Genomic DNA, 20,682 nt, shown 5'->3' with positions numbered 1-20,682 from the left:
GGTATATACAGCTCTATGGAGAATAAATGGGGGGCAGTGGTAATTCAGTGGGAACTTATGGTAAACGCATGGTAGTCAAAGGGGAATGAATGGTAGTCAATGGTGATTCAATGGGAGTCTATGGGGATCGAATGGAGGTCAATGGGGAATGCATGGAGGTCAATGGGGAATGCATGGAGGTCAATGCAGAATGCATGGAGGTCAATGTGGAATGAATAGGAGTCAATGGTGATTCAATGAGAGTCTATGGGGAATGAATAGGGGTCAATGGGGAATGCATGGAGGTCAATGGGGAATGCATGGAGGTCAATGGGGAATGCATGGAGGTCAATGTGGAATGAATGGAGGTCAATGTGGAATGAATGGAGGTCAATGTGGAATAAATGGGATTCAATGGGAGTCTATGGGAATGAATGCTGTCTATGAGGAATGCATGGAAGTCAGTTAGGAACGCATGGAGGTCAATGGGGAATGAATGGGAGTCAATGGTGATTCAATGAGAGTCTATGGGGAACACATAGAAGTCAATGGGGAAGAATGAATAGGAGTCAATGGGGAATGCTTGGAAGTCAATGGGGAATGAATGGGGTCAATGTGGAATGAATGGAGGTCACTGGGGAATGAATGGGAATCAGTGGGGATTCAATGAGAGTCTATGATCAACAAATAGAAGTCAATGGGGAATGAATGGGAGTTCATTGGGAATAAGTGACAATTAATTAAGAATTAATGAGTGCCATGTTTGTCCTGAAAGGAAGACACACCATTTCCGCTTGCGGATATATTTTATTGTTGTATTTATGAAAAAGATCACTGACGCAAGCCCAGCCCAGCCCAACTCAATTCTCAGAATTTGAGGTCCAGTCTGGCCCTCGTATTGGGTTCGGGCTGTAAGTACCAATTCTACTGAATATCCGTCATTAATCTGAAAGTGACAACATTTAAAACAAGGAAGGAAAGGTACATGCAAGCTGCAGAGTGCAGCCTCTTGTTACAAAGAGATTTGACTGGCCAGAGGATGAACATTCAAATGGAACTTCAGAAAGCTAAGAACAGTATTGAACTTTTGCCATGGCGTTATTAAGCACATTAAACGGAATGATATGGAGAACAAGGAGGAGGATATTGTCTGTGTGACCACTTAACAAAGAGCGCTGTACTAGCAATGTGGTAATCAAACATGTTCTCTATTTGCCATTTTCAAAACACTGTTTGAAAAAAATATCAGTTGTCAGAAATGTTCCCTCTCTACCTTAACCCCTCAAAAACAAACAGAAGTTGTGTAATTCATTCACAAATGGTGGCCATCCACATGCCTTCACCTGGAGGTATGAATTAGGCTTTGCCCTGCCTGAAATCCAATAGCCTTGCCACACATTATTGAGAAAATAATTTCTTGATTAAGAATATATAGCTGACCTACAGCATTTAATCAGAGCCTTTTGTCCCAAGGGGCCCAATAATTCTGGGGTACTGTACAATATCTAGTTATATGATACAGTAGGGATTCAATTGCTTGTTATGACTGCAGCAATATGGTTGTCTGGGAACTATCAGCATTGATTGGACTGCAATGACTCAGCCAGCCAGCTCAGTGTAATCCCCGACCCAGATTACTGCTGGCAGATGGGCCAGCCAATGATAGACTATAATGCTGGTGTGCCGATGGCTGTGTATAGAAAGAAAGGGAGCGATGTGATTGAGCGAGCAAGCAGCTTAGGGGAAAGCCTTGTCCCCTCTTGCACAATCAATACCCTCAGTTTATTCTCATCATCTCTCAATCTTTCTGCATTAAACCCTGGTACACTCTTCCTGTCATGTATTTATTGTAGATCCAAAGTATTAAAAAAGGATTTCTCTCACGCATAGTTAACCACCTATAAACAAAGTTTAACAAAATTAACTGTCATGTTTTCTTGATAAGCCTTTACGTTTCAACTGTCTGGTTTGTGTTCCAGGCACGGGTGTAAAGACTCGCCCATTTTTGCCTTCCCAGTCTTTGGCCTCAGCTGTACGGGCTCAGCACACCCTACATTGCCTGAATAATAAGCACAAAATATCCTTTTTAATTATTTGTTAATGGTAAATGTGCGGAGAAGTTTAGAAATGCACTTTAAAATTAATTTAGATTTAATTTGCACATTTATCTGCTCTCTCTTGGTCTCTGTCTCTCACAATTTCCGGACTGTTTTATTTACAGTGCAAGATTGCTGTGGGATTTGACGGCTCCCCAGGCCAACCCACTGCCCTCTGCAGAGAGAAATGGAAAGGGGGGTAAAAAGAGAAGAAGGCCATAATTTACATGGCAAAAGTGATTTATGTCAACAAGAATGGTTGAAGAAAATAAATTTAGAAAATAGAGCAAGGGAGAAAAGAAATATCCCTGTAGTAGCATTGTACATCAAAGAAACAGATCAGTGTGAAAGCAATATAGGGATTGTGCCACCAATGACTTATGTTTCACGTTTAACACTTAATAGGTACATGATCAGTAGTTAACATGGAACCAGGTCAAATAAATAGTGAAGTTTTTAAAGCCTTTCTTACATGAATAGTTTTACATCATCAGTCACTCAGAACAGAACAGTGTTATGCTTTTTCATTTATTTTAACAATGTTTTAACCTGAACTTTAGTGTTAATGCGCTGGTTAGTCTGACTTTTTGTAAGAGTATGGCTATCCAATTATGCCTCTTAATGCTCAGTTAAAAGGATGCTGGAACTGCATCTTACGCGGCGGGATAAGCTACATTTGAGGGACTGGAATTGTCAATGTGAAGACAAAATATCAGAGCAATATGGATCAGGTTGGGAAAATAATATGCTCTCCACCAGAGAATAAATTATTACAAGGATGAGATGCGAGTGCAAAATGCTCTTCCATTGCCAATCTTCTATAATAATTAGCCATTTAACACTGAAGTGGGCTCAACTTTTGGTAGTCATTGTGTGAAAAATAACGAAGAAGGTAAGAAATTGGCATCTAAAGAGTCAAATCAAAATCAATGACAGAATCATTTTAAATATGTTTTTCTCTAGTGGCTAAGTAGCTAAAATATTTAATTATTTAAATAGCTAAATCTGCCTTGGATTTGGGCTTGTGGTTTTATTAAAATCTCTGATTATATTTATTTACAGTGGATATAAAAAGTTTACACACTTCTGTGAAAATGCTAGGTTTTTGTGATATAAAAGAATGGGACAACGATAAATCATGTCAGAACTTGTTCCACTTTTAATGTGACCTATAAAGTGAACAATTCAATTGAAAAAACAAATGGAAATCTTCAAGGGTGAAAAATGAAAAATAAAAACCTGGTTGCATAAGTGTGCACACCCTCTTATAACTGGGGAAGTGGCTATGGTCAGAATTAACCAATCACATTCAAACTCATGTTAAATTTAAGTCATTATACACCTGCATCATTTACTGACTCTGATTAATCACAAATAAAGTTCAGCTGTTCTAGTAGGATTTTCCTGACATTTTCTTAATTGCATCTCAGAGCAAAAGCCATGGTCCGCAGAGAGCTTCCAAAGCATCAGAGGGATCTCATTGTTGAAAGATATCAGTCAAAAGAAGGGTACAAAAGAATTTCCAAAGCATTAGATATTCCATGGAACGCAGTGAAGACAGTCATCATCAAGTGGAGAAAATATGGCACAACAGAGACATTACCAAGAACTGGATGTCCCTCCAAAATTGATGAAAAGACGACAAGAAAACTGGTCAGGGAGGCTTCCAAAAGGCCTACAGCAACATTAAAGGAACTGCAGGGCAACTAAGAAGTGGCTCCGTAAGGAGCATCTCAAGGTCCTGGAGTGGCCTAGCCAGTCTCCAGACCTGAACCCAATAGAAAATCTTTGGAGGGAGCAGAAAGTCTGTATTGCCCAGCGACAGCCCCAGAACCTGAAGGATTGGAGGAGTGTATGGAGGAGTGGGCCAAAATCTCTGCTGCATTGTGTGCAAACCTGGTCAAGAACTACAGGAAACGTATGATCTCTGTAATTGCAAACAAAGGTTTCTGTACCAAATATTAAGTTCTGCTTTTCTGATGTATCAAATACTGTCATGCAATAAAATGCTAAAAAATTACTTAACATTTTTTGTTTTAGATTCTGTTACTCACAGTTGAAGAGTACCTATGATAAGAATTACAGACTTCTACATGCTTTGTAAGTGGGAAAACCTGCAAAATCAGCAGTGTATCAAATACTTGTTCTCCCCATCTGTCCACTACCGAACATTCATTGTTTCTGCGGCTGCCCAGTTGAGCATGTATGAACATGTTTAGGTGTGCCTATGAATGTTATAACTCTTTGTAATTATTTATCAATAAGATAGGATATAAGCATTTTATAAGCAATATTACAGAGAAACACAATGTAATCATCTCTCACTTTTTCTCGCTTCGATTCCTTATTCCCTATTTAATGTCTTCTTTTATCTCTGCCTTCATTCTTACTCTGATTACATTTGCAGTCACAGGTACACCCCAATACAAATAGTAATTGATGCCAGTGCAGTTACATAAAATTTTTACCAGTGAATTGAAAGTTGATTAACAAAAATAGACGTAAACAGACATGTTGTATGAAGCCAAGAATGTAATGCACATCGCCTGGCTGACTCACACACTGCATAGTCCAATTTAGCAACTTTAAAAGATGCACATAAGCCTTGTTTCTTACATACAGTTCTTGACTGAAGGGGAGAAAATTATCTAAAGTTTGGTTCTGCGCTGTTCAACCACTCAATTTACTGTGAAGATTAAGCTGGAGTGTAGGCTTGTTAACACCCAGTCGCTACACAGGCTTGTGTATTCTATTTCCCTGTGATAACCAGGAGTGTCAGGTGGTGACATCGCTGAAGGTGCACACTGCAGGAAATGTTCTCAGTGCTGCAGTTTTCTTTTTCTGTGTCCATAAAACAAAACGTTTTTTTTTAAATCACAGTTCTGTTGGGAGATAAACAGGAGAGAAATACTTTTACTTAATAGATCTGTAACACTAGTATCACCAAATGCCTATGTCAATGGACGTTTGTAATTAAAATAAAACCGGCATTTGGAAAACTACACTCCTCCATCTGTGACTTTTCATAAATAGGCATATATTACATTGTTCCGTTATCAGATTTCTAAACTCAAAAATTTTAAACTATTTAGAGACTTAATCCGCAATATTAGAGACTTAATCAACAATATTATTGTTGTCTATTATTGTTATGCTATGTTCTTGCGATTAATTATAAAGCTGATGGGTGATTTCATATTTCTTTTTAAATAACATGTTAATAGTTCTAGGTCGTGTTAAGAATATATATATTGCTTGGTTGATTATAGGAAGGACATTGTAGCGTGCATTAGCTGCACAAGTGGACATGGGCAACATGGCAGATGTAACACTATAATAGTTGTCTTTTTCAAGTGTGTAGCCACATTATATAAAGTATTTCACAGAGGGTTGTCCGGTAGAGTGGGTTACCACCTTTGCCCAGAGGCATCACTAGGATCACAATACATTCGGGGCTTATCAACACATCTCCTTCGCATAGAGTTGATCCAACCTGGTCTCAGGACACTATGTAGACTATTTTACATAATCCATGGCACCCGATTTCGTATGGTATGTGACGTTACGTTAGGTTACATTACAATACGCCACCAAAACGTATGACACATTACTAAATTATTAAAACGTAACATATCTCACAAACGTATTACAACGTATCAAATGTTACAAACGCCAAAAATACGAACGCCAGACAAATGTATGATATTTACGAACGCTATGAAAGACAACGTTTTCATAAAACGTTTAACCTGTGTTTTGAACCAGCAACATTCGGATGAGAAGGCAGTCACCCTACCCACTGCCCCACACTTGAAATGTGGATTTAGGATGAGTAACAGCAACACCAAGGTCGCTAGAATATGTTATAAAAGCATTTTATCGTTAAAGTTAGGTTATCGTAAGGCATCACAGCACTGGGGTTAAGGTTAGGAAACAAAAAAGGTTAGGTTAAGGTTTGGTTAGGTCGTACAGCTCTGGGGTTTCAGGTTAGGGTTTGGGTTAAGGTTAGGTATCACAGCACTGAGGTTAACGTTAGGGTTATGGTTTGGGTTATGATTACAAAGAAATTAACTTCAAACATATTTATATTGTGAAAACACCACTCGCCCTGACTGTTTACATGTTCCTCACTGGAGCAGTGGGTAGCGCACCTATGTGGAAGATCGCCGGTTTGAAACACCGTTTTCACTTTTCTTTTCTCCATTCCGACTAACGTTATTTTACTGAACGTAGTACATCTAATGAAATCAGGTTGTTGATTGTGGCCTATGGAATGTTGGTCCATTCCTCTTCTATGGCTGTGTGAAGTTGCTGGATATTGGCAGGACCTGGAACACACTGTCGTATACGCCGATCCAGGGCATCCCAAAAATGCTCAATGGGTGACATGTCCGGTGAGTATGCTGGCCATGCAAGAACTGGGATGTTTTCAGCTTCCAGGAATTGTGTACAGATCCTTGCACCATGGGGCTGTGCATTATCATTCTGCAACATGAGGGGATGGTAGTGGATGAATGGCACATCAATGGGCCTCAGGATCTCGTCATGGTATCTCTGTGCATTCAAAATGCCATCAATTGGTGGGGTTATGTTGTCCATAACCCCACCGCCACCATGGGCCACTCGATCCACAACGTTGACATCAGCAAACCGCTCACCCACAGAACGCCATACACGCTGTCTGCCATCTGCCCTGTACAATGAAAACCGGGATTCATCCGTGATAAGAACACCTCTCCAAAGTGCCAGACGCCATTGAATGCGAGCATTTGCCAACTCAAGTCGGTTACGACGGCGAACTGCAGTCAGGTCAAGACCCCCTGATGAGGACGACGAGCATGCAGATGAGCTTCCCTGAGACAGTTTCTGACAGTTTGTGCAGAAATTCTTTGGTTATGCAAAACGATTGTTGCAGCAGCTGTCCGGGTGGCTGGTCTCAGACAATCTTGGAGGGGAAGATGCTGGATGTGGAGGTCCTGGGGTGGTGTGGTTACAAGTGGTCTGCGGTCGTGAGGCCAGTTTTATGTACTGCCAAATTCTCTGAAATGCCTTTGGAGACAGCATATGGTAGAGAAATGAACATTAAATTCACGGGCAACAGCACTGGTGGACATTCCTGCAGTCAGCATGGCAATTGCACGCTCCCTCTAAACTTGCGACATCTGTGGCATTGTGCTATGTCCCAAAATCGATCATCCATAAATAAATCCCTGTGAGCCCAGAGACCTGTATCCTTGGTCTTATTCATGAAGAATTATCCCTCAGGACACATGAAAGCAATTTGGTTAACCTCTGCTTATTACAAGAGAAACATCTTGTTGCTAGACATTGGAAAAGTGTTTATTGTCCATCTGTGAACCTTTGGATTAATGAGCTTTCTTTATGCATAGCAATTGAAAGGCATACATACACCGTGTTATGGATATTTTGAACTAAGGTGCATTTGAGGCTTTATTTATTTATTGTTATATTGGATTCATTCCTTACATTTCTGGAATCCAGTCCTGATGACCTAGGTCCTTAAGTGTAACACTTTCCAAGTGAGACTGTAACCTGTTTATTGTTTTTGTTTGTTTAACAATTATAAACCATTATTATGCAACTATATTGCCTCATACATTTCAGTGATGGCTTTTATTGTTATAAAGAAAATCAGAGTGCTGCCACCATAATATCCTGCTGCTAAAATAATGCTAAGGAAACCCTTGAATGGCCATCACTAATTACAGTTAGTTTGTATTAAAATGGTATTAAAAACCCTTGGCTGTGAACACATTTAGTATCTTTTGACATCTGTGTGAATACTGAAGCTTTTTTTTTATCTGTTCTTCCTGTGAATTCCAAACGTGTGCATGGCCTATGGTACTAAGGTAATTTTTTATACCTCAGTTTGAACTCAAGTATAACATTTTGCTACTGGAAATAATGGCAAAGTGAGTATCATGAAGGAATAAAAATATGAAATCACGAATATGGCGGTATCTCACGGCTCTCAACACAGAACAGTGATTTTGATGTTATTCAAGATTTACTTTAATTAAGTTGATTAAAAAGAAGCCTGTTGACAGTTTTGAAGAAAACATTAGACCAGTTCTCAAGAACATACACTCACCTAAAGGATTATTAGGAACACCCCCTTTCGCTTTCAGAACTGCCTTAATTCTACGTGGCATTGATTCAACAAGGTGCTGAAAGCATTCTTTAGAAATGCTAGCCCATATTGATAGGATAGCATCTTGCAGTTGATGGAGATTTGTGGGATGCACATCCAGGGCACGAAGCTCCTGTTCCACCACATCCCAAAGATGCTCTATTGGGTTGAGATCTGGTGACTGTGGGGGCCATTTCAGTACAGTGAACTGATTGTCATGTTCAAGAAACCAATTTGAAATGATTCAAGATTTGTGACATGGTGCATTATCCTGCTGGAAGTAGCCATCAGAGGATGGGTACATGGTGGTCATAATGGGATGGACATGGTCAGAAACACTGCTCAGGTAGGCCGTGGCATTTAAACGATGCCCAATTGGCACTAAGGGGCCTAAAGTGTGCCAAGAAAACATCCCCCACACCATTACACCACCACCACCAGCCTGCACGGTGGTAACAAGGCATGATGGATCCATGTTCTCATTCTGTTTACGCCAAATTCTGACTCTACCATCTGAATGTCTCAACAGAAATCGAGACTCATAAGACCAGGCAACATTCTTCCAGTCTTCAACTGTCCAATTTTGGTGAGCTCGTGCAAATTGCAGCCTCTTTTTCTTATTTGTAGTGGAGATGAGTGGTACCCGGTGTGGTCTTCTGCTGTTGTAGCCCATCCGCCTCAAGGTTGTGCGTGTTGTGGCTTCACAAATGCTTTGCTGCATACCTCGGTTGTAACGAGTGGTTATTTCAGTCAAAGTTGCTCTTCTATCAGCTTGAATCAGTCGGCCCATTCTCCTCTGACCTCTGGCATCAACAAGGCATTTTCGCCCACAGGACTGCCGCATACTGGATGTTTTTCCCTTTTCACACCATTCTTTGTAAATCCTAGAAATGGTTGTGCGTGAAAATCCCAGTAACTGAGCAGATTGTGAAATACTCAGACCGGCCCGTCTGGCACCAACAACCATGCCACGCTCAGAATTCCTTAAATCACCTTTCTTTCCCATTCTGACAGTCAGTTTGGAGTTCAGGGGATTGTCTTGACCAGGACCACACCCCTGAAGCAACTGCCATGTGATTGGTTGATTAGATAATTGCATTAATGAGAAATTGAACAGGTGTTCCTAATAATCCTTTAGGTGAGTGTATATGGCACAACAGTGCTACGAATTCAAAACCAACATTATAGTTTTCAAGTAGAGATACTGTTAGACTCAAAGTTGAGAGTGATATTTACAAGGGGCTATGAAAACGGGTACACAAATGAATATTTTACAGTAAAATTATGCATTCCATGAGTAACTCCTGTACATACAATAAAAATGATGGTGATGTGATCGTTGAACAGGAATTAATGAAAATAATTGTGGCTAAGAATAAAAAATGTTGACGTGGAAGCTTTGTTCAGTCACACCCTGCTTATACTCATCACCTTCAGACAATGCATTACATTTTACCTCCAGTATTAATGGGTTGAAAATATATCCACCAAATCGCCTGTCTTCCATCTTCCACTCTTGTGCCAAAATATCCTGCTTTCCATTTTTTATGATCCATGATCTGAAGTGAAAGGGAAGTAGCCAAACTGTCCGATTGGGCCCCGGTCTATTTGACACCCATTTGATTTTGAACGTTAATTTTAACAACCTCAGTTCAGCCAATCAGATAATCAGACTGGTACATTTTGTTTGAAGGGCTTGCCCATTGTTTATACGAAACGCCTAATATTATTATAACAGAAAAAGTGGGCTACCAGCACCGTAAATGTGAACCGTTGGCTCCATGGGCTGCATAAAAACAATAAAATGATATAAAAATTATTTTATTTTGACAAGCCAACACCAAATAAAAGATGGTCCAGCCCCTTTGGCATGTGCCACATTTGCAAGATAACCAGTCCACCCATGCCTTTCGATATCCAAAATGGATGTCAACCGACAGATGTCTATTGATTGAACAGTGTTCTTAAGGTTTTTGAGCTCCTGGTGCTATTGTCTTAGCACCAGGACATTATGAAACACAGTGACATTGAGAAACACAGTACACACTATCCTTGTAGTTTTAGCTAGCCATTGAGTCAAGCATGCTCTATGCAGACCAGCCGCGCAGAATCTGAGCAAATACATTCACAAATCTGTTTCTTCCCTACCTCCCTTTTCTTCTGTCCAGGTGTCCACAGATGGTGGGTTGGGCCTGCTGGCTGAGCCACAGGTAGCCATGTTCTGCGGGAAGCTCAACATGCATGTGGACGTCCAAAGTGGCAAGTGGGAGTCGGACCCATCTGGCACCAAAAGCTGCATCGGGACCAAGGAAGGCATCCTGCAGTACTGTCAAGAGGTAATATAATGTGTGTTGGATATGATCTGTTGATAGCTTGAATTTCCTTTTATATTTATTTTGTAAAGACAGTGTACTAACTACACAAAAGCAATACACTTTATTGCAACATTATTCAGAATCATCTTCTCTAAAAAAGGGAGGTATATTGAGGGGAGAGGACTTGGGCTGGAACGGTGTTCTAAAAATAATAATTTTAGGCAAACAACCTTCTGGTTCTTTTTTTAGGCAAAAGAGTAGTCTGGGATAGCCTACGTTAATGGAACAATCCTTTTTAACACATGCATTGTGATGAACAAAGTTTAATATGCAATATGTCAGTTCCTGCACCTATTTTACCCGAAGTCAAGCGCTGGAGAGGAGGTATCTAAACAAAGTAAGAGTAAGATAGAAATGTTTTGTCTACGAGAAATTGTGCTGAAATGAAACTATACATCTCCCCCTTATATTTGTTCCCAAAATATTACTCATTGTTTGTGTTTGTTTTTTGCATTCACTTTGGTTCAATTTTATGAAGGATGCCAATACTTTCTTGAGCTGACTGAAGCGCTTCCCTTTCAATTACGTACTGTGTACAGTGATCTCTTGCTTTGTTAATAACAGGCGTGTACATGTCCTATAAGTCTCAACCCGTAATTAAATATTCCTTCTTCGATGGGGTAGATTTGGTCAAAATCTTTGTGGGTCCGCCTAGCCACAAAAAATGGAACCAATATGTTCTAAGCGTGATCCAGAAAAATACCTTTTCTTGGAAGGAAGCGGCAGGACAAGAGAGATTACAAGGGAGGCAAGGTAGAATACAAAAGAGGACTAGCTGACAAACATGCTGTGATAAAAAAGACCATAGAACAATGATAACAGAAATAGCTAAATATTCTGTTAGAAATAGGCAGACATATTGGGATGCATATTGAGGGGAGAGGAGCAGTGACTTACATATAATTAGGGAAGAACTATTAAAATTGCTCCCTAAGGTTTTCATCTGTTACAAATGAACTACGCTCCAACTGATGTTTGAAAAGTATTATCAGTGCACAATAATTCTCTTGTCTAATAACCTTCTCTAAGCAAAGTTCCAATAGTATTCATGCAGATTCAATCTCCTAAAGCTAATGTCAATGTTCCGTTGAAACTTTAATTCCCATGAACTTATTAAACAGTCAATTAATTGCACAAATGTAGAATCAGGCTTATAATTTCGTCATGTCATTTGGCTTTTGGTATCACACATTTTTTTAGGAGTCAAAGGCCACATGCCTGGGCACAAATGCTGTTGAGTGAAATAATAAAGAGGGACCACCACCCCGGTCTGCCATCCCAGAGGCACTGTCCCCGACCGCCACGCGATGTTGCACAGGCGTGTCAACCAAGACAGCCCCACAACATCCAGAGACTTGAGGTACTCAGGGCGGATCTCATCCACCCCTGGTGCCTTGCCACCGAGGAGTTTCTTGACTACCTCTGTGACTTCAGCCCGGGTGAATCCACCTCTGAACCCTCATCCTCTGCTTCCTCAATGGAAGACGTGACAGCGGGATTGAGGAGATCCTTGAAGTACTCCATCCACCGCCCGACGACATCCCCAGTTGAGGTCAACAGCTGCCCACCTCTACTGTAAACAGCGTTGGTAGGGCACTGTTTCCCTCTCCTGAGGCGCCGGACGGTTTGTCAGAATCTCTTCGAGGCCAGCCGATAGTCCTTCTCCTTGGCCTCACCGAACTCCTTCCAGGCCCGAGTTTTTGCCTCCACAACCACCCGGGCTGCAGTCCGCTTGGCCTGTCGGTACCAGTCAGCCGCCTCAGGAGTCCCACAAGCCAACCAGGCCTGATAGGACTCCTTCTTCAGCTTGACGGCATCCCTTACTTCCGGTGTCCACCACCGGGTTCGGGGATTGCCGCCTCGACAGGAACCAGAGACCTTACGGCCACAGCTCCGAGCGGCCACTTCGACAATGGCGGTGGAGAACATGGTCCACTCGGACTCAATATCTCCAGCCTCCCTCGGGATCCAGTCGAAGCTCTGCCGGAGTTGGGAGTTAAAGATCTCTCTGACAGGAGACTCGGCCAGACGTTCCCAGCAGACCCTTACAGTACGCTTGGGCCTGCCGAGTCTGTCCAGCTTCCTCCCCCGCCATCGGATCCAACTCACCACCAGGTGGTGATCAGTTGACAGCTCCGCCCCTCTCTTCACCCGAGTGTCCAAGACATGTGGCCGCAGGTCAGATGAAACAACAACAAAGTCGATCATCGACCTGCGGCCTAGGGTGTTCTGGTGCCACGTGCACTGATGGACACCCTTATGCTTGAACATGGTGTTTGTTATGGACAAACTGTGACTAGCACAGAAGTCCAATAACTGATCACCGCTCGTGTTCAGATCAGGGGGGCCGTTCCTCCCAATCACACCCCTCCAGGTGTCACTGTCGTTGCCTACGTGGGCGTTGAAGTCCCCCAGTAGAACGATAGAGTCCCCAGTCGGAGCTCTTTCCAGCACCCCTCCCAGAGACTCCAAGAAGGTCGGGTACTCTGCACTGCCGTTCGGCCCGTAGGCACAAACAACAGTGAGAGACCTATCCCCGACCCGTAGGCGCAGGGAAACGGCCCTCTCGTTCACCGGGGTAAACTCCAACACATGGCGGCAGAGCTGGGGAGCTATAAGCAAACCCACACCAGCCCGCCGCCTCTCACCATGGGCAACTCCAGAGTGGTGAAGAGTCCATCCTCTCTCAAGGAGTGTGGTTCCAGAGCCCAAGCCGTGTGTAGATGTGATCCCCACTACCTCTAGTCGGAACCTTTCAACCTCACACACGATCTCAGGCTCCTTCCCCGCCAGCGAGGTGACGTTCCACGTCCCTAGAGCTAGTTTCCGTGTCCAGGGATCGGGTTGTCTAGGCCCCCGCCTTCGACCGCTGCCCGATCCTCTCTGCACCGACCCCTTATGGTCCCTCCTGTGGGTGGTGAGCCCACGGGAAGGCGGCCCCACGTCGCTCGTTCGGGCTAAGCCCGGCTCGCGTACGAGCCCCAACCCCGGGCCTGGCTCCAGGGTGGGGCCCCGGCTGCGCCATACCGGGCGACGTCACAGAACTCAAGAAAATATTCATCATTAAGGGGTGTTTTTTAAGCCATTTCAAATGTAAATTTACTTCTAAACAACACCGTAGTCTGACTATTTAAGACATCCATTTGACACCTGTTCAATGATAATTGAACACTAGAACTGCCAGGCCTTTCAGACCCCAAGTATCTGCCAGAGCTGAACGCCGTGTGGCGTCATTAGAATATGAACCGTCCCTATTAGCATAAACATTCTCCACCTCAGCATCGCCATCCAACCAGAGCATCAGTTCATCTATTGGGTCGTTATAAAACTATATAGACTTGTCCAAAATATTATGAATTTAAGAATTTGTTTGTTTAAAATGCTTAATGAATTTGAAGAATACAATAATCTGTTTTTATTGAAGTTGACATGAATTGACAGTAGGTGACATGAGTAATATATCGAAAAACCAAGAGGAGTTTTTAGAAAAAGACGAGGTCCATTTCTCCAAATGAATAGGCTACAAAAACAGGGCATCTTTGCAGGACTCTCCTCAGGGTTATAGTGGGGCTAACGAGTTGATGTTGAATTGTCAAGTAACCTATATAATTTGTATTATGTTTCAATAATTGCCACATTAATTTGTTGAGTGGTCTTGAAAATCATGTATTTAATTTGTACGTTCATTCAAATTCAGCCAGATCATTCATCTGGGAATATCACACATTCATCCATTGATGTCATCCATTCAGTGATTGGGGATTAGTGCCTGAGTACCATTAGCGGCTGCCTGGGTACCAACACTAAGTGCCGTGTGCTTTTTCAGATTAAGTTGAATTTGTGAGTTTAGAATTCTGACAACAGAACAATGTAATATATGTCTATTTAGGGAAAGTAATGGAAGGAGGAGGGCTTTCAAAATGGCAGTTTTGTTTTAATTACAAACTCAAACACCAATTGGCCTAGGCATTTGGCAGTTCTAGTATTAAGAACTATTCTCCACTAATACCACTAGTTTCTGAACTGGACACTTAATAAAAGATGGTTGCGTCAAGCGTTCACCTTTCCATCCTAAGTTACTTTGTCTTTTATGGATTTTAACCGTTCATACAAGACCATCATCTTCAGTTGTCTCCACAATCCTGGCTAGTTTCCACTCATTTCTGGGAATATTGTCCTCCTTGACTATCACTACATCCACAACTTGCACATTTCTTCTGGGTGAGTGTATTCTGGGTGTGTGGTCAGATATTATTTGCACCACCTGCTCCAGAATTGTTCTGTCAGGTATTGCACTTTCCGATACCTTTTCTAGGCATACAAATCATCCCTGGCAAAATTGCTATGAGGTGTCATCTGGTCTTCTTGCAACTTGTGCCAGGACAGAGCTCATTACACTCCTGACTGTCCATATTTGACGCTCCCAAATGCCACCCATGTGGCTTCCTTCCGGAACATTCATCAGGAAGTCACATTGGTTTCTTGCAAGATAGGTAGAAATCCTTTCTTTGTCTAGTTCCATTAGACCTTTCTCCAATTAATTCTTTGCTCCAATGAAACTCATCCCTCGGTCAGATCTGTCTTACCACTCCTCTAATTGCTATGAAGCATCTAAAAGCATTTAGAAATGCATCAGTCGTACGATCCACCGTTATTTCTATGTGGATGGCTCAGGAGCTTAAACATGTGAACAACAGACCATATCTCTTAAGTTCTTTCAGGCCTTGTTTTGTGTAGAAGGGACCAAAACAATCAGTTACAGTATATGTGAATGGGAGTTTGACCAAGTTCTACTTGGTCAAACGGCAGGTCCGCCATACCTTGTTTTGTGATTGGTCCATGAACCTTCCTGCAAGTTATAGAATATTTGATATGCTGGGCCACTATGTTGCTGGCCTATTATCCAATGTGGAAGATTCTTTAAATGTCACTGTCGGTGAAATCACTAATGGAAAAGTCACAGAGATTGTAGATTATTTTCACAAGTAAAGCTTTATTCAAGATTTATAAACCTGGAGCAGTTAACTACTCTCTCAGCAGAATCAGTTCAAGAGCTCTCATATGAAGGTTGAGCTCAAGCCTATACACATTCAGTACAGCCCATGTGTCCCCCTCCTATGCATGGTTAGTCTACATGTCTCACCAGCTTCTCTGTGACTTTGACATCCGTGCCCCACTTATCCACCATTATCTTTAGTGGTCCGACCAGTGGATCTGGCAGGCAGGCATTGTCCTTACTGGTGCCAGTCCCCATGATGTATCTGATCCCCTGTCTCAAAAACAGATGATAACACACACAATAAGGGAGAGATCTCTATTTTCGCACGTGTCACCAAACTATGCAATTTGACTACACTTCTCTTTCTTTTTATTTATTATTATTTTTTGTTTATTTTAGTTTTTAAAAATATTTTTTGTTTTGTTTTTGTTATCTTTCATGTATTCATCTATGCCATGTCATAGCAATTCTCCTGTCTATGCATGCATTTTATACTAATCCTCGATGAATTAGTTTCCCAAAACTGTTTACTGTGCAGCCTGTTCCATGAGGAGCCCCATGGGCCCGAACAGGTTTTATCTGAAAACCTTTTCACTCAATTGAGTTAAAGTAAGAAGAAAATCAGTCTCAACTAAGTTTATGTTCGGGATGGCATATCCATCCACTGATGCTCCCTGCCAGGTCCGAGGCGGGTCCCTTCTGCTCCGGCCTAGACGGAGTGGGAGCTCCCTGAACCACGCTGTTGTGGTCCCTGCGCGCAGTTAACCTTGGAGTCCCCGGAAACGCTCAGTGAATGGAGTTAGCCATCCCATCCTCGTCGACAGTAGATTATTTTCACAAGTAAAACTTTATTCAATATTTGTAAACCTGGAGCAGTTAACAACACTCTCAGCAGAGTCATTTCAAGAGCTCTCAGTTGAAGGTTGAGCTCAGGCCTATATACATTCAGTACAGCCCATGTGTCCCCCTGCATGGTTAGTCTACCTGTCTCACCAGCTTCTCTGCGAACTTTGGCTTAGAAAGATAACAAGATGTTTACAGCCCTTGAGAAGTTTAGCCAAAACTATATCTATTTGTTGTAGGTACATGCTGTACAAGTGAGCAGAGCCGAAACACACAATGGCCTTACTAAATTACTTGATTATACTTATAATAAGCAATATGATTTCATTGTACTATGGAATAAAAACATTTCTACACTGAGGTTGTACACTGATGTCATACGTTGCTGAAAACCCTAGGTATAACAACTGTTGTATTACCTACAAGCTTGTAATAAATTATCTCAAGTAGATTAGATAGGTTTCCTGAGTAGTTTATTCATAGTTTATAGTATATTATGTTTAACGGAGATTCTGGGAGAACTCACCAACAAACCTAAAGAAGTGGATACTGAGTTTTGACCACATCACCAATATCCGCTGATCCTAAGTTAATTCAATGTTTGCCCTCAGCTTTGGTGCTGACTTTTCTTGTGACAGTGGTCAAGTATTAGTTGTGTGATAATGCCTTCTGAAGGAAGGATCACTGGATATCTCAACTCCAAAGACTTTCTCAACCACCCTCCAACCCTGAGGAGTCAATTTTCAAGGATAGGATCAAGTTGGTATATCTTCTGAGTTTTTGTAGTTTAGTAGATTCTTTACCAAACTGTTTCAGCTCTTCTCCAATGGCTTCCTTTTGTGCTGCTTTGATCTTTGTTCTGCTATTCTTCTATCCTCCACACTAATATGCCCTAATCAGTCTCTATTCAACAGTCTTTTAATCCAAGCTATAATGTTAAGGACTTTATTCCAATCTGAGAATCCTGACAATATTTTGACAATCTATTATCCCAGGACTTTTCCCCTGGGACACCTACAAGAAACTTTGGTTTGTGACAATCTCTTCTTCAATTGGGTCCGCCACCTTGAGACCCCTAGCAGCATAGTCTGCTGGGTTCTGACCTGTTTCAATGTAGAACCATTGTCTCTGGATGCGATTTGTGACAAAAACATGAAAGCACTGGACTTCATTCTTGATATATCCGAGCACTACCTGTAAATCTGCCTAGAAATATTCCTTATCTATTTTCTGTTTGAGCTCTAGTCTAAGGGTGTTACTTACTGTGGCAGAAACTGTAGCTGTGAGCTCAAGACGTGGTATGGTTATAACATTTGTGGGTGTTAGTCTGGCCTTACCCATGACCAATGCTCAATGCACTTTTTCCATCAGGAACAATCCTAATATATGAACATTGCCCATAATGTTGTTGCTGGCATCTGAAAAATTATGCAGCTCTATTTTTTGGATTGCACCAATGTCCTCAGGTATGAAAGATTCTCCAAGTCATGTTTCCCATTTTGGATTTAGTTCCGGGGGGAGGAGGTTCATCCCATCGAACACCCCACTTGCACATGAAGCACTCTTTTCCTAGTCCAGATTTAGGGAGAGAGAAATCCTAATGGGTCGTGCAAATATTGTGACTATTGAGAGGATTCCTCACCGTATGGCTGCCTTTTTATTAAAGACAACCTTGAAAGAGAATGCATCAGTCTCTACGTTCCACTTTACTCCCAGTACACTCTCCATTGGAAGCTCAATGTAGGTCAGATCTACCTCCTTCACTGCACTGGCATATTCACTCTCTGGAATTACATCCAGGACTTTTCTGTTGTTGGACATAAATTTGTGTAAACCTTTCCCTTAGCACAGATTTCTTGTGCTTCATTGACCAGCTGGTTATCTCTCTGGACTGAATCAACGCTGAAAAGCCTGTCATCCACTTAGATTTATTTTTAAATGAAGCTCGCTGCTTGGAAATGTAACTTATTTTGAATACCTCTGTTTTACACTGAAGTGTGCTCCCAAAATATTGTTTTTAACCATTTACAGTCCTCCATTTGCAGATGGTTTTGCTGAACTAATCTGTTATAGCTGTGGATTATATCTTGTTAATTATAACATGAGATTTAAGGCCACATACTAGATCTTGCTATCTCTGAAGGTCTCGATATTTCCTCTGTCTGAACATTTGTATCTTTTTTTAATCACTGATCACCCCATTGGTTAAATGAAACTGTTTCTGTTAAGAAAAGGTACATTAATGTGAGTACCAATGCTCAGTTTATGCAGGCCATAGCTATCCCTCCAACTCAAAGTGCAGAGTCAGTTGATGTACTACAGGTTATTTTAAACGCCAAAATATTGAACGTCATGGATTGTGTTGCACCAGAAAAGGCAATGAAAACTCTGAGCAAACAGAAAGCACCATAAAGAGCCTCCATGATGGTAGACGCCCTGAAAAGAGAATGTAGGGAAGCAGAATGTAAGTGGAGAAAAAATCCACTATGACATCTATAAATAAAGCCTTTGTAGCTTCAACTATGAGTTACACAGGGCTAGACAGGAACATTATTCGGGAATGATCAAAAAGTATATAAACAATATCCAAACTATATTTGCCATGATCAACAAGCTTACAAACCCCCTAAAGCAGATAACATCAGAACCTGTATCCACTGTGAATTATAATGAATTTGTGTGTATCTTTAGTGTAGACCATCAGAACTACACAGTCAAACAATGACCCTGTATCTTCACTACAACCACCAAGACTTAACTTGGTTATTATGTCGCAATTTAATACAATTGATCAAAAATCCCCAGAAGAAACAAGTAGTTAGTGTAGGGTATATTGTGTCAGAATGGTGATTTATGGCCCTAGGGGGCGGGACTTCCATATTGATGTGACAGGTGGGCGGGACATCCGGTTTGTAGGGTGGGACTTCCGTTATGACGTATGTTAGGGTGGGACTTCCGGTATGACGTATGTTAGGGTGGGACTTCCTGTATGACGTATGTTAGGGCGGGACTTCCGGTATGACGTATGTTAGGGTGGGGCTTCAGGAGTGACGTATGCATGTCCGGTGACTTTGTGATTTATGATTACATTGATGTGTCAGTGTTTGATGTTTTACAATGTCTGATTAGCAAACCAGACTAGTGTTATAACAGGTGGGCTATGTTTGATGATTAACAAATGGGGCTTAGGGTTCCGGAATGTTAAATTCCCAGGCAGTAAATAAGTGTTGTGTCAGCGGTAAGTTGTTTGGTGTACAGCAAATGGTGTTCGTCAAATATAAAACCCTGGTGTTTTATCTTCTGACAAGTGTTGCAACAGCTGGCATACAAATGGTGTTTGCTAACCTTTCATGTTATATGGGTTGACTGGCGTGGTATGTGTATTTAAACCACGCTGACATCGGGGTTGGTCATTCAGTCTTGCCTGAGCGAACTTACCTACACATTACAAAACATGGAGGATTGTGCTGCTATCAATGTTTTGGGTGAAACACCGGTGAAAGCTAACAGCTTAAACGCAGCTCAGCGATTTGGTAAGAAATTGCTAATGGACCGCAGAGATGCAATCAACATGCCAGCCCCGAAGAAACCGATGCAGAGTTTAACCCGAATCCATCAATTACACCCGGATATGGTGGCACAGGAGTGGAAATTGGACGATGGTCGGATCGGGGGATACATCTTCAACCCAGAGCAACCAGAGGTTGCATTTTATGAATTACCCGAAGGCCAAGTGTTTAAGGCTGGTGTGACTGATCAAATGGTTTTTAATGCCAGTTTATGGGCAACCTTTCGAAAAGTGTTTTATTTGGGGCCAAAACAAGGCCCACATAATACAGTAGATGTACTGTTTAAAGTTGTCGAGGGGCTGAAAGAGTATGACTCTGTCAGATTGGAGTTATTTCCGTAAAATATCAGCGGGTTAGTTTGTGACTGCGGACTGATCGACCGACCTAGGACCCCCGAAGCCCCGCCTTAAGCCAACACCTTCATCAGCACAGCATAAAAACCGACAGACCGCCGTTGACATTCAAGCAGTCGGAAGATTTTACGAAACATGTCTCAAGATTACAACCAAGCGGTGATTGAAGAACCCAAGGCTGAGGACTGGCTGTGTGACGCCTGGGATGACAACGCTGAAGCCTTCTACGGAACCCCTGACCCAGACAGCTCGATTCCACCGGCATACCCAACAAGAAACTACCATTGGATTGACAGGGTTGGTGATCAACTAGGTCC

General features: G+C 42.0%; 1 protein-coding gene across 5 annotated transcripts in view; it reads left to right on the top strand.

Moving 5' to 3' along the window:
* appa (amyloid beta (A4) precursor protein a) overlaps positions 1-20,682 on the top strand; it is a 148,828-nt gene that overhangs the window by 26,522 nt on the left and 101,624 nt on the right. For all 5 annotated transcript variants that reach the window (XM_029116486.2, XM_029116488.2, XM_029116487.2 and 2 more), the window contains exon 2: positions 10,395-10,562. In XM_029116486.2, coding sequence (XP_028972319.1) covers positions 10,395-10,562 — 168 coding nt within the window. The remainder of the gene's footprint in view (positions 1-10,394; positions 10,563-20,682) is intronic.

The sequence above is a fragment of the Esox lucius genome, chromosome 22 (genome assembly GCF_011004845.1).
Source record: "Esox lucius isolate fEsoLuc1 chromosome 22, fEsoLuc1.pri, whole genome shotgun sequence".
NCBI lineage: Eukaryota > Metazoa > Chordata > Actinopteri > Esociformes > Esocidae > Esox > Esox lucius.
This window is presented reverse-complemented; position numbering and strand designations above follow the sequence as displayed.